Raw genomic sequence first — 13,185 nt, forward strand, 5'->3', positions numbered from 1 at the left:
TGAAAATCTACCTGACATATTTTCATGCCTTAATATAGTGAATCAAACTTTATTATCAACACCATTGCAAATGTCTTTCTTTACGCACACGAATAAATTGTCATTCATTATTGATCTCTCTAAAATTTTGATGAATAGTTTAAGTACTTTTAATATTTTATTACTATTTATAATATTAAATTTTTAAATTTAAATGACATAATAAATAATTAGTAGAGAGACAAAATAAAAATGAGATAAGAGACTCGTGCTCTACTGTAATGACAAATACAGTGGGTATAATAAATGTCAACATCTGTTATGATAAATTAATGGACGAATGTATCTCGTCTCAATCATTTTCCGTGTAAGATCATCAATGCCCTTTTACCCGAGAACTGCTCATTAAAACAAAACACGTTTGACAAAAAATATATTTACTAAAATTTATGTAAGAGATTTCCTAGAAAAAAATATAATTAATAGTACTTATGATATGTCACTTTTTTCACTTTTGAAGCTATCCTGCATTAATGAAAAAAATTCTTTTTCTTTTTGTTATAAAAAGAATGTGTTGAAGTTAAGAAATAATGACTGGCGAGTTATAACCAAAGACTAATGTTAAAAAATCCTTTTTCACTAGCAAAAAAAAAAAAAAAAAGAGAGAAGAAAAGAAAGAAAGAAAGAAAGAAAGAAAGAAAGAAAGAAAATACCGAAGACTAATGTTAGAAAGCACCATTGGTCCAACACCAAACACCAATACAAATTGGCTCCAACAATGAGATGTAGACAACTTTTTAATGGTTGTGATTTTTTTTTTTAAAAAAAAAAAAAAACCTATTAGTTGTGATTTAAAGTAGGAGTGTTTTAAAAAAAAGGTGAAAAATCACCGCTAAACCACTAAACGACTAAAAGAAACAGAAAAATTAGTTCTGCGTCATCACACCAACTGGTCGGTCAGTCAACTGAACCACCCATATACTCGTGTCTCTTGTATTGAATGTTGTATTTCAGAAAGACTTCAATATTTATGTTTTTTTTCCTAATTTTAACTATTCAAATAGTTAAGATTAAGAAAATAATGTTATTAAAAATATTTTACTTTGTTAAAGTAGTGTGTTTTACTTGAATTTTGACCTTTTCTATTGTTTTTCAGCAAAATATTTTGGCCACTTCTCTTACGTTTTTGCCACTTCTCTGATGATAATGACTAGCTGTTTATTTGTTTCTTAGCCGTTTTTAAATTTGTGAATTGAGTGATAACTGTTTTCTTTCTTATGATCAAATTGACGGTGACAGATGAATCCTAAGAATTGCGTATAAGTTTGAAATTTGAAAGTATAAATATGATAAATTACAAAATATAAAGTATTAATTTTTTATAACCTCAAAATGCAACGCATAAACGATAAAAAATAATAATAATAATAATAAAACTTTCTATGGTGGAGTATCCTTATTGATCTGATTAAAACTAGATTAAAGTATAACGTATGTAAAATAAGATTTTTTTTCATAAGAATTCGATGTTTCAAGAGAAAACCCTATCGGTAGTATTTTTTTTCATATAGTAAAATCTCTACATAAATTTGGCAGTTCTTGAAATATATTGTACTTTAATTTTTTTTTTTTTTTTTTTGTATATTTTGATGGCCATTTATGTTTGAAAAATAATAGTATTTTTATGCCCCCACTGAGGTTGAAGGCTAGCTCTGCCACTGCTCGTAAACTTTGTATCTTCTGGGATTTGGACCACTTTTGATTTGATTTGGTAGCTTCCCAAAATCCCAGAATGAAAGATTCCTTGAAAGAGTTTCGAAATATTCTTCAGAACAGTCGACTCTTATGTTTTGTTGAGTAGTTGTAGTCGACTCAGGCTGATCTTGATTTTGGGTTGTCTTGGACTGCTCAATCTATTCAAATGTTCTTCTTCATTTCATTGATGGTCTTCAAGTCTAATTAACTCGAGTAGACACGTGTACAGTTAAAATTGAGGTATGAATCTGACCCCAACAATTATCAACAGAATTAAATCGGAGATGCTTACACATGTATTGTCTCCGGTTACATGGAGATTAAACATATGATACATTTTTTAACACACAATTGGATACGTTACACAAGTATTGTCTTAGCATCACGCAGATATTATCAACAATCGGATATGTTACACATGTATAGTCTTAGCATTACGCTAGCATTTCTCAATTATCACAAGTATTGTTTTATTTTCTATTTAAATAATAATATATAATATTAACGGAGTCAATGTGTACAAAAAGTGACCAAAAAAATAACAAAAGAATTGACACTAATATTTCTTATAATATTATTTTCTGCCTAAAAAAATAGCAACAATAGTCATATAAAATATCCTTTTCACTAGCCCTTAAAAACTCTTGGAAACCATGGCAACATTTCACAACAATAGTCATATGAGGTACAAAATCCGGGTATGAAGGCCATTTCTATCTTTTTGGATATAGTAATTAGAAAGGGGAATGGCCATTAAACTAATTTAATAAAACAATGGTCATTTACCTGAAAGAACCCTTAAAACCAACCATTTCTCTTCAAATCCCAAAAAGTTCCTATATCTTGAAAAGGACATTATCAAAAGGAAACCAAAATTTGAAAATTTTCAAAATCTCCGAAAACATGAAACGCAATTTGCAAAGCAACAGAGAGGAAAGGTAAAACCACTTTGAGCAACAACAACAACAACAAAAAAAAAAAAAAGGGAAAGAAAGAGCAACAAAAAGACGAGATACAAAAAGGTAAATGACCATTTCAAAAATAAAAGAAAATTGACGAACAGGACCCAATTCATTCCAATTCAGTAGACTTCAGTCATTACAAATCTAAATCGTACCCAACTCAATTAGCTTTTAGCCATTATCAAATAAATCAACAGTCATTAGCCTCAAAGAGCAACAACGGTATCGCTTTGAACTGGAAAATATGTTGGGAGTTTTGGTTTTCTATATGCAAAATTACATTGTGTCCGAACCATTCAAGGCCAAGCATTTTGAGAGCTCCAGAATCCTTCCCTTTTTATTTTTTGGGCAACTAACTCCAAAATGCAGTTCAGTAATAAGATCTAATTCACGTAACAAAATCCAAAAATACTACTCAGTCTGTTTCCTCCCTTAATTTTATTACTGAAATTACTCCTATACATGTTTTAAATTGTTCACTGTATATACTCAACATATACCACCATTTTTGTACATACGTTATGCTTCCTAGAGTCTTTCTTTTGAGGGAAATGGATAAAGATCAAAAGAAGGCTAATAGCTTCTGTAAAATAACAAGAAATAACCATTTTAGCTTGATCCATACTTCAACTTTTCCCACCTGAAGGGCTTGAACACATACAGCACTTCCGGCGAGCTCTTGAAGAGCAAAGCGACACACACACAGACGGCAGCAATCGCCACCATCGAGAGCATCGCTGGCCTATAGACCAGTGAACTCCTGTTTCCATAAGTTAACTTGTGCTGCTGGCACACCCTGCAATGTTGCTGCATTGTTTTTGTTTGGAACTTGCCAACCTCCAAGCTGGCAACTTTTGATGTCTTATGCCCGTCTGGTTGCTTCTGCTCTGTGTTGGAGTCTAACAGTGATCCGGGGATATTGACCACCACATGCCCACTTTCCAATCCTTTTCTCGTTTTCCTCTGCACAAGATGAATGTAGGAATAGTGGCCTCTCAGGCATGCATAATCATTCGGCGTCAACCCAGTTTCATCCAGTGCACTTTTCCACGCTTCAACTCCCACCTGAAAGAATGTATACCAATCTCAAAATTACGCAAACCTCCATATACGGTGAAAAATGTTCTGTCACCATACGTGGCAATAAAACTGCCACATAACAGAGTGGAAATCGGTTATAATGCGCGTGTAGGATGCATCACTAATGATGATGAATACCAGTGCACATATAAAATTAGTCAACTTACACTGCAATATTATGTTGATAGGTAAGAGTCCCTAAGGATGGAAAAACTTCTTGGTTTTGGCTCAAGTAAGATGGCAAAGGAGATGTCGAAGTGTGTGGTGTTGACTACTTTTCTAGGCTATTTGGATGGAAAGGAATGAAAGAATCTTTTGAGGAGACAGAAAAAGATGCTAGCTTCTCTCTTCGGAGTCAAATATCTAGCATCCTTCTTGTCTTTGACAAATTAGGTGTTCAAGAACTTCCAGCTATCTGTAACCATCTTAAGTTGGAAGTGTGCTGGCGTGTTTTCTTTATTTTCGGTTTTATTGGTCTTTTATGTATTTTTCTTTGAGAACTTTTTGTCCTAAAAAAAGTGTTATTTTTCTTTGTAATTTCTCTTTTTTAGTAAAATCTCGTTTCTTATTATATCAAGAATAAACAATAGTAAATAAGAATACCTTTCCAGGATCATCCGTCAAAGCATCTAATACACTCTCACAGGCATCCAGACTGGCTGCAATATGAAGAGGAGTCAGCCCCATGGGCCCTCCAACATCGGGTTTAAATAAAAAGCTCCAACTGCCCTTGTCAACCTCTTGGCTCTCCTCTGATCCTTGTTCATCCCTAGCTTTATGCGGGACGAATTTTAACAAGAGTTCTACCATAGGCCTGCAGTTTCTCCTTACTGCTCTGTGGAGGAGACCCATGTCTAATATTGCCACCTCAATCGAAGGATGCTCTCCAGCGTCAACAGTACCCTCGAACAAAATGCCCAAGAGTTTCTTTACAACAAAACACCAATCATGCTCCATGGAAAATTCCATCAGCCGCCTGAACCTTCCGAAAGGGAATGGAGAAGAGTTTGGATCCAAATGACCCAGTCTAAACTTGACATGACTTCTGTGAAGCAACCAACCCATTTCATGTATAAAGTCCATGGCTTGGTTCTTGGCTTCCACTCTATTCCCTTGCCCTCCAACATCACCAGTTTCATCCAGCTCTATTGCACCCTCCAGCATACAAAGCTCCGAACATACTTCTTGCTCAGCAACTATAAACGGAAAATAACTGCTACTGAGACCATGATCTTCAATCTGAAGGGATAAGACCCTTGGTCATTTAAAAGAGGACTGCAGATATTTTTATGCAGCTATTTAAAAGAAAAATGGCTCATGCAGAATAATATTCTCCAGTAACACAGCCAACTTATTGTCTCCACTTTTATGTTCTACGGCTTCTTTGAAAATACTTTCCACAAGTGTTTATTCTTTTAGACTTGGATTATAACCGTTAATTAAAGTACTTCAAATGCAACGAATACATTTTTTTTAAATGTGTAGATGTATGATAAAGTTTGCAACAAATAATATATATATATATATATATATGTAAAATTTAAGTTGTCTAACCACGTTTCCAGACAGACCAAATTACCCTTAACTTACAAAATTAATAATGTTAACAAGGAAAAACTCGAAAAAAAGGAAAAAACGAAAAAGCAACTGAGGTCAAATTCGGAAGAATTATTGACTCCCAAATAATCACCTTAAAAGTTCCTTAATTGACCCCCAAATAAATGACTTTTACACTTCCAAAACTAATCTGTGAGAGAGTTTGGGAAAATATAACTTTTAAACGGCAGTTTTAGTTTTGTGATACTAAGATTTACCTAATGTTATTAGGCATTGGAAGTAGCTAATTGAAATAATTATGCATATATTAGAAAAAAAGAAGAATAATAATCAGACACATGGTTGAACCTCTATGAATCCTCTCCCAGTAACACTTGGTATAGAACAGGAGAATCTGAGACATTGGATCTCATCATGCTCAATGGTCGCATCAGCATCATCCATCAACTCATAACAAGTTTCCTGAAGCAGATATTTCCCATCTAATGCACATAGTAACCTGTTACAAAATCGTTCTCACTAATGTGGAATGTCATAGGAAATTAAACCAAGTAATGAATAAACAATTAGAGACATCACTAGATACCTCGTGCTGGGACAAAATAGGTTAAAGCCCTTCACTACAAACTGAGTTCTGTCTGACAATGAAACTGCAACTGGTTTGATGCTTGAAATTCTGCAGCTTTTATAGCTTTTTAGAGGTAAAGGCGTGTCTAAGATGAGCTGACCTGCGGAACAAATAATAATTAGAACGTTATAACTTTGTATTAGAAATGCTTTTTTTTTTCCAATAAATATTTATTGCTTACAAGTAAAAGGATAAATTATTGACAAAAATGTAAATGAAGCAACAAATATACGAACCGTTATATGTAAATGCCACATAATTCTGCACCCTAGAATACATCCATCCTGTTTTCCAGAAAGGATCGTTAGATGCATCTAACATCCTCTTCAAAATGGAACCCAGATCACAGCATAGCTGTACAGAGAAAATAATAGAAAAAAAAAATGCAATTGATTAAGATGAAAGGGCCTTTTGTAAACATATCACGAAAGTGGAATCAGCATATAAGTATACCTCCTCCCTAGTTGATTTTTCTAGATGGAGATATATTGTCAATATGATGCAGCCTGGCCGTATGTAACTCTCAATATCAGTAGGACTGCGGGATAACCAGTTAAGGATCTGTAGAATTAAAGAAAATTTGAAAAGTCAAACTCCTGTAAAATATAACATCCAATAAAGATTTGCAAAAAAGAGAAAGACGGAATAAAATGTACCTGTCTTCGCAACTCAAAAGGAAGATCACTTGGGTCCTTTCCAAAGAGTTTAAAGACAATTCGATCAGTGCAACTCTAAAGATTTAAAAGGAGGAAAGAAAATAGTGGTTAAGGTACATTACAAAAAGTGCACTTGATTTACATTTTCACAAAAGGTCACCATCATCCTTTTTTTTTTGGTTAAGAACTGCCATAACTATCAATGTAGTTAATGGAGCTTTCTTTATCAACATCACAACAAGGCACGTATAAGACCTATATATTCAAAAGCTAGCAACTACCCGTCAATAACCAAAAAAAAAAAAAAAGACTAGACAAGATGAAAGATCAAGGGAATAATTGTAACAATAATAATAAACAGCTAACAAAAAGAATAACCATATAAGGACCAAAAAAAAAAAAAAAAGTTTGTGTCGGTTGAACTTCTTGTAATCACAGTTTGACACTTTTGTCCCTGATTTTTTTCTTTTTTCTCTTCTTTTTTTTTTTTTTTGGAACTTTAATCCCTGAACTTATAGAACAGTAGCAATTAGCTCCAATTGCTGGTAAGAACTAAATTTGAGGGAATTCTTGACTACTGAGGAATTAAATTGCTAAAAAAAGTTGTTATGGACGATATTGCTAACTTATGAGAAGTTTAGGAGGCAAAGGTGCTAAAAACTACAATGGTTCTGCCCAAATTAGTATACATTTAATGATTGGAGTCAATTGCTACTATTTTACAAATTGAAAGACTAAATTGCCAAGAAAAAAAAAATCAGGAAGAAAGTACAAAATTATGAGAAGTTCAGGGGGGGCAAAAGTGCTAAAAATCCCGGAAAAAAAGGGGGTGAAAACAACAAAACCAAAAAAAAAAAAAAACAAGTTACAAAAACAAGATTGAATTTTTTGTTAAACCCAGATGACTGCAAAAAAGGAGTCCATTGAATGTAAGCAGTAAGACTCAGCATCCTTCATAGGCATAATCATACCAAGCAGTTACAAACAGAATGTGACAAATTATGAGATTAATATACCTGAGCCTCTCCACTGGAACTAGATGGTGACTGAGTAGTGGCTGAATCTGAGTTCTGACTTGGCTGAGAAGGGCTAGGCTTGTGCGATCCCTTCTGTATACACATGGGATTTTCTGGGGTCATCGTTTCTGAAGTTACCAGTAATTGAGAACTACCTGGGTTTTCTACATGGTCCTGTGAATCATCGTATATGTTATTCAAGTCGATGTCATTGAATTTAACCCTCCCAACTATCTTGTCCGGTGAGATGGATTTTGCTTTCAAGCTGTCTACTGACTGAAGTGGATCCATCAACCCTGCACCTGAAGATATTCTCGTTGGTGCCATATCTGAGACATAGACTCTTGGACATTGCCCTTCAAAGTTTGAAGGTGCCTCAAGATTTGTGGGATTGTCCACCTTAGATGTTGAACCATAAGGCTTACAGGGTTCAAGGCCATCAGAAATCATATCTAGCGGCTTTTTTGACGCCTCAACGGACATGCCAGCATTAACTAACCCTTGAGAACCCTGCAGAAGTGCTGATATGTTCCTTCCGTCAACTGTACCAGCAATACTGGCAAGGCTCTTCAACAGATGCGATAGAAGATCTTGATCCTTCGTTTGATCTGAGCTGTTTGCTGCAAATTATATAAGGCATAATCTGTGGAGTCAAATAAGCAATTATAGCAATTTTTACAGCAGGTTTAACTTCATAAGGGAATGAATACATTTACTTGAATTTTAATAAGAATTAGGAATAAACTTCCTTGAGTTGTGGACAAGGCTAAAATAGTTAATTGTAGAAATATCAAATCACAAAACAAAAATAATTTTCAGAGGCCATGATCATTTAAAAGGAACCAAATAAAATAATTTCAGAATCTCACTAAAACTTTTTAAAATCAATAAGCAATGAAACAAAGACTAACAGTGCATGTTGGAGAGTATCCTCAACAAACTTATCAATAGATAACTGCTTCCCCTTTCATCATTCAGAGAGCCTCCATTGACTGTGGTTTCGGGATGTGTTTTCCTCCTCCTCCTATTATGACCAGCCAAACGCCTACGGCAACTCCTCTTCCCTTCATCAAATTCTTGAAGAACATGAAACCTGCCCAAAAGTATAACCAAGTTGTGTATATCCGGATAAAAGGAACCATTTTCTGAAGAACTCTATGATCATGATTCAAAGACTATAAATTTGACATGGGCTCTTGTTTCACATTTAAAATTACTAAGTGGGTTTGGAAGTTTTCTGGGATATCAAACAGGGAAATGAACAGAAAATCTGCAGAATCCTACCACATTTAAAGAGCTTCGAACCCAAGCCTGAGCATACAAGAGTAATAGAGGTCATAGAGAATCAAACACAACCAACCTCAGAAATTAAAACCTTAAACATTTTCATCATCATTAGTATTGAAAAAAAAAAAAAAAAAAAAAAAAAAAAAAAAAAAAAAAAACAACAACAGCCACGAATGAATGATCCAATTACCTGCTGCATTGTTGGCAAAATCTCTGCATAATACTTCCAACAAGCGCTTTACTCGCCTTGGAATGCATATCGCAGACTTTATGCCTCCTATGGTAGTCCTTGGCATTGGTGAGATCAGCTCTACAATCCTCCACCTGACAAACTGCGCTGCGTCCGGAATTCAAACCTGTAGTAGCAGCAGTAGCAGCAGCAATAGCAGCAGCAGCAGCAGCAGTCTCCGTCCCCACAACCTTGGATTTCTTCCCAGCCTTGACCTCCCCTTCTTCTGCTATAATGGGGTAGGCTTGCCCGCCAAGCTTCAACCCCTTTTCTTCTTCTCCATTATTCTCACCGACCACCACCGCATCCCTTCTTCGCTTCTCCGAATCCCGCTCCTCTCTCTCGTCCGAAAGAGAGGAACAACAGTTGGGTGCGGGTGCGGATGCCGGTGCGGGGAGTGAGCTCAACGGCGTGGCTGTGCAGAGATCGCCGTCCCATCTCCAGTCATTCAAATCCCACTCAAATGAAGAGCTCTTCTTCCCACCGACCACTGGCCCACATAAATGCTTGTGGTGACGACCCTTGCCTCCAAATTTCGCCTCCATTTCTACCTTTAATCTTCTCTCCCAATTATGTTAGAGATCAAATTTTCACCACTATATCACGCCCATATTTATTTCTTTTGTTTTTTTGTTTTTGTTTTTTGTCGTTTTTCTTTCCCAACAAAAGCAGTGGAAATCTGCTCCCAATTAGAAATCAATTTCTCTCTCACTCTAACTCTCTTGCATTACCCAATTATTTCTTCGTTCTTTTTTTGTCCTCTTTTTTCCCAACAGTAGCAATCAAAATTAATATATCCCCCAAATTCAAACAGTTAAACATCAAATTTTCTCCAGTCCATCCACTTTGTCTCACATTACGCAATTATTACTTCTTTTTCGCTTCTCATTTATTTATTTATTTTCCCAACAGAAGCTTGATTCCATCGCTTTTAGCTACGAGTTCTGAAATTTCAGTGAAGATAAACAAAAAGGATCAAAATTAAGCGCCGAAATTCAGAAGAAACAGAGAGAGAGAGAGAGAGAGAGAGAGAGACTTACCTGAGTGGGAGCTACGGAGGAAGGTGAGAGCTTTGAACAGGAGAAGGAGAGAAAATAGTTGGAAAAAATGACTTCTTTTCGCTTCTGTTGTGAGAGAGAGAGAGAGAGTCAGTAGAAGGGCTTTTGGTTGAGATTTTATTTTATATAGTAAATTAAATCATTATTAATTAGAACAAAAAGAAATGGAAAAGTTTTATTTCGTAAGGAATCTGTTAAAAAAGCCCCTGTCATGCCCACGTTCAGTGTCTCCGTTCCGGTGTGTATTTCTCCTCAATTTTATTGGAATTAATCTCATACATAGTTCTTAAAATTTATGTGATATTTATGAGTTTAAAATTATAGTTTATAATTTTAATTTTTAAAATTTAAATTTTTTATTAGAGAAAAATATTGTAACAGAATTAAAAATTATAATTTTAAATTAGGTATAACTCTTAAAATAAACGTCACATTAGCTTCAATATCACTTTCGTCTATGACTTTTCAAACTTCACATAATTAGTATATGAGATTTTATTCAGTTTCAGTTTCGGTCCTTCAAAATTTGTAAAAATTATAAACTAAAACAATACAAAAAAATCAAAAATTAATTTTCACAAATAGACTCAAAATTTTAACTCTTTTTAATTATAAACTCTAATTTACATAGATTCTATCAATTTTTATTATTATTAATCTCAAAATGACATGAGACTTTATGTCATATCTCATTTCAGTCTTTTGAGTTTAAGACGCTCTAAATAATTATGGCCCCGTTCATTTTACCGATTCAAGTTTTTTATGATTCAAATTATGATTTATGATTCGCTATAATATTTTTCTCACAAAAAACACACGTAAATAAAAAATAATTCTGAATCATGATTCTAAATCTATGAACCAAACACAAGGGTATTTAAACATTTTAATTGCACAGTACACACTTTGCAAGTATTGTTTTCTATCGTTTATCACATCGAAGACACAAGGGATTACGGTTAATCTTAGAACGTTTTAAATATCAAGTATTAAACTGAGAATTGATATAAAACTTGAAAATACTGACCAAATTTTCTTAAATTGTTATACTTTTTTAAATTGTTATAATTTTAATGTGATTGCCGGTTAGAAAATGTAGGCTATAAATGAAAGCATTGGTATGTCATCAAAGTTTATATCTTCCACTCTGTTCTTATGCTTTTTGGCTACGGCTGCGCCAAGATTCAGCGCGCCAAGACTCGAGTCATAATTGTTGGTGAGTCTTGCCCAGATGACGTTTTTCTTAAGTTACATTTTGGTTTTTTATTCTTTTCTTTTCGTTTTGTTGAATTCTTTTCTTTCCTTTTCTTTTGATAAAAAGTCAATGACGTTTAATTTATAAATTCAGAATTATTCTTAATTTATATATATTTTTTATAAAAAAAACATAATAACGAATTATAAATAATGATTCAAATCATAATATACATTTTCATATTATAGTGTGTTTAGAAGAGATATTTGTGTTATAGTTCGAATCGTTATAGTATTTTCTCTCAAAAAAACACACGTAAAATAAAAATAATTTTAAATCATAATTCTAAATTCATAAATTAAACGTTCACTTACAAGACGTTTGGTTCGTGGATTAGAATCATGAAATTAGAATCATTTTTTATTTACGTGTATTTTTTATGAGAGAAAAAACTGTAACAAATTATGAATCGTAATTCGAATCAGAATATGAATTCTTTTACCGAACGTCTTACATTTCACAATTGACGCATACGAAATAGGGAGGAATTTATTTATTTATTTTTTTTTTTTGAAAAAAAGTACATAGATACTATTTGTTGTAGCAGTATCATCTGGGGAAGGGATTGGAATGAGGACACATTATTGCATATTGAGTCTTGACAATTCAACGGATGGACCCCAGTCTCAATGTCACGCTCGCACTATTATTCTTTTCTCTCATTTGGCTGTCAAATAGTAGGTCATTCGAAGCAAAGTCTTGGGCTTTTGTTATTTTCTCCTACAAAGACCTTATCAATGGGTCAATTTATCGATAGAATCAGTTTTTAATTATTCATCTGCTTAAAATCACACACAGTCTTAATGTCACGCTCATACTTTTATTCTTTTTTCTCTTTTAGTCATCAAATAGTAGGTAATTCGAAGCAAATTCTTGGGCTTTTGTTATTTCCTCTTACAAGGACCTTATTAAATAAGTCAGTCTATTAATAGCATCAGTTTTTGATCATTGATATGCTTAAAATTACATAAGATTAAAAAAAATATACATAATAGATAATTTTTTATACAAATCTGACGGCTAAAATGTAGAGAATTAAAAGTAATTTATTTTTTTCAATCTTACCATAAAAGCTCTCAATTTTATAATCTATTATTTTGTAATATTATAATTATGTTTATTTTCTTTTCAATTAATTTTTTGCTGTCTCCATTTACCATTTATATACCATGTTACAATAAAAAAAAGTGATGACAAAAAACAATAATAGTGCAAATCACTACTATATAAAAGAGTAGAAGTGTTGTAGCGTTTGGGTCGTCCAAAATGCACAACTTTGACATTTCCCTCTGTTTTTTTTTTTTTTTTGTCTTTTTATGCGCTTTTTTTTTTTTTTGTCTTTTTCGTCTCTAAAATTTTATATTCTTCGTGAGTCCGTTTGGTGCCTAGATTCGTTTCTTGATTCGAATCATTGTTCATAATTCGTTACAGTGTTTTCTATCATAAAAAATACACGTAAATTAAAAATGATTCTAATCACATAATTTAAATTCATGAACCAAACGCCATTTCTTTTTAACTTTTTTCTTTTATTTACCCCAATTAAGTTTTTCCTAAAAGTTATCCTAAGTAGATGTTTCTTTACCGTAGTGCTTTAATATACCGCCACCACAATAAATAAGCTCTGTGATGACATTTAGAAAATATTATTCTCACAAATTTCTTTCAATGCACAGCTTTGAGCTTTTTTTTTTTTTTTTTTTTGACTTTTGGTGTTTTTTTA

The 13,185-nt window shown here is 33.4% G+C and overlaps 1 protein-coding gene across 2 annotated transcripts; it reads right to left on the reverse strand.

Annotated features, from left to right (window-relative positions):
- Positions 1–2,823: 2,823 nt before the first annotated feature.
- LOC21407861 (squamosa promoter-binding-like protein 12) lies at positions 2,824–10,287 on the reverse strand. 2 transcript variants are annotated; one of them, XM_024167710.1, is made up of 11 exons: positions 10,190–10,287; positions 9,111–10,093; positions 8,545–8,726; positions 7,634–8,253; positions 6,618–6,653; positions 6,415–6,522; positions 6,198–6,315; positions 5,920–6,061; positions 5,682–5,832; positions 4,380–5,015; positions 2,824–3,761 (listed from the first exon to the last, which is right to left on the reverse strand). In XM_024167710.1, the coding sequence occupies exons 2-11, from the start codon at positions 9,692–9,694 to the stop codon at positions 3,306–3,308; spliced, it is 3,033 nt and encodes a 1,010-aa protein (XP_024023478.1). In that variant the 5' UTR covers positions 9,695–10,093; positions 10,190–10,287; the 3' UTR covers positions 2,824–3,305. The 2 variants fall into 2 exon arrangements, with proteins under 2 accessions (XP_024023478.1, XP_010099719.1); XM_010101417.2 differs by having other exon boundaries at positions 2,825–3,761; positions 6,618–6,692.
- Positions 10,288–13,185: the final 2,898 nt, after the last annotated feature.

The sequence above is a fragment of the Morus notabilis genome, unplaced genomic scaffold, assembly GCF_000414095.1.
Source record: "Morus notabilis unplaced genomic scaffold, ASM41409v2 Scaffold172, whole genome shotgun sequence".
NCBI classification, from domain to species: domain Eukaryota; kingdom Viridiplantae; phylum Streptophyta; class Magnoliopsida; order Rosales; family Moraceae; genus Morus; species Morus notabilis.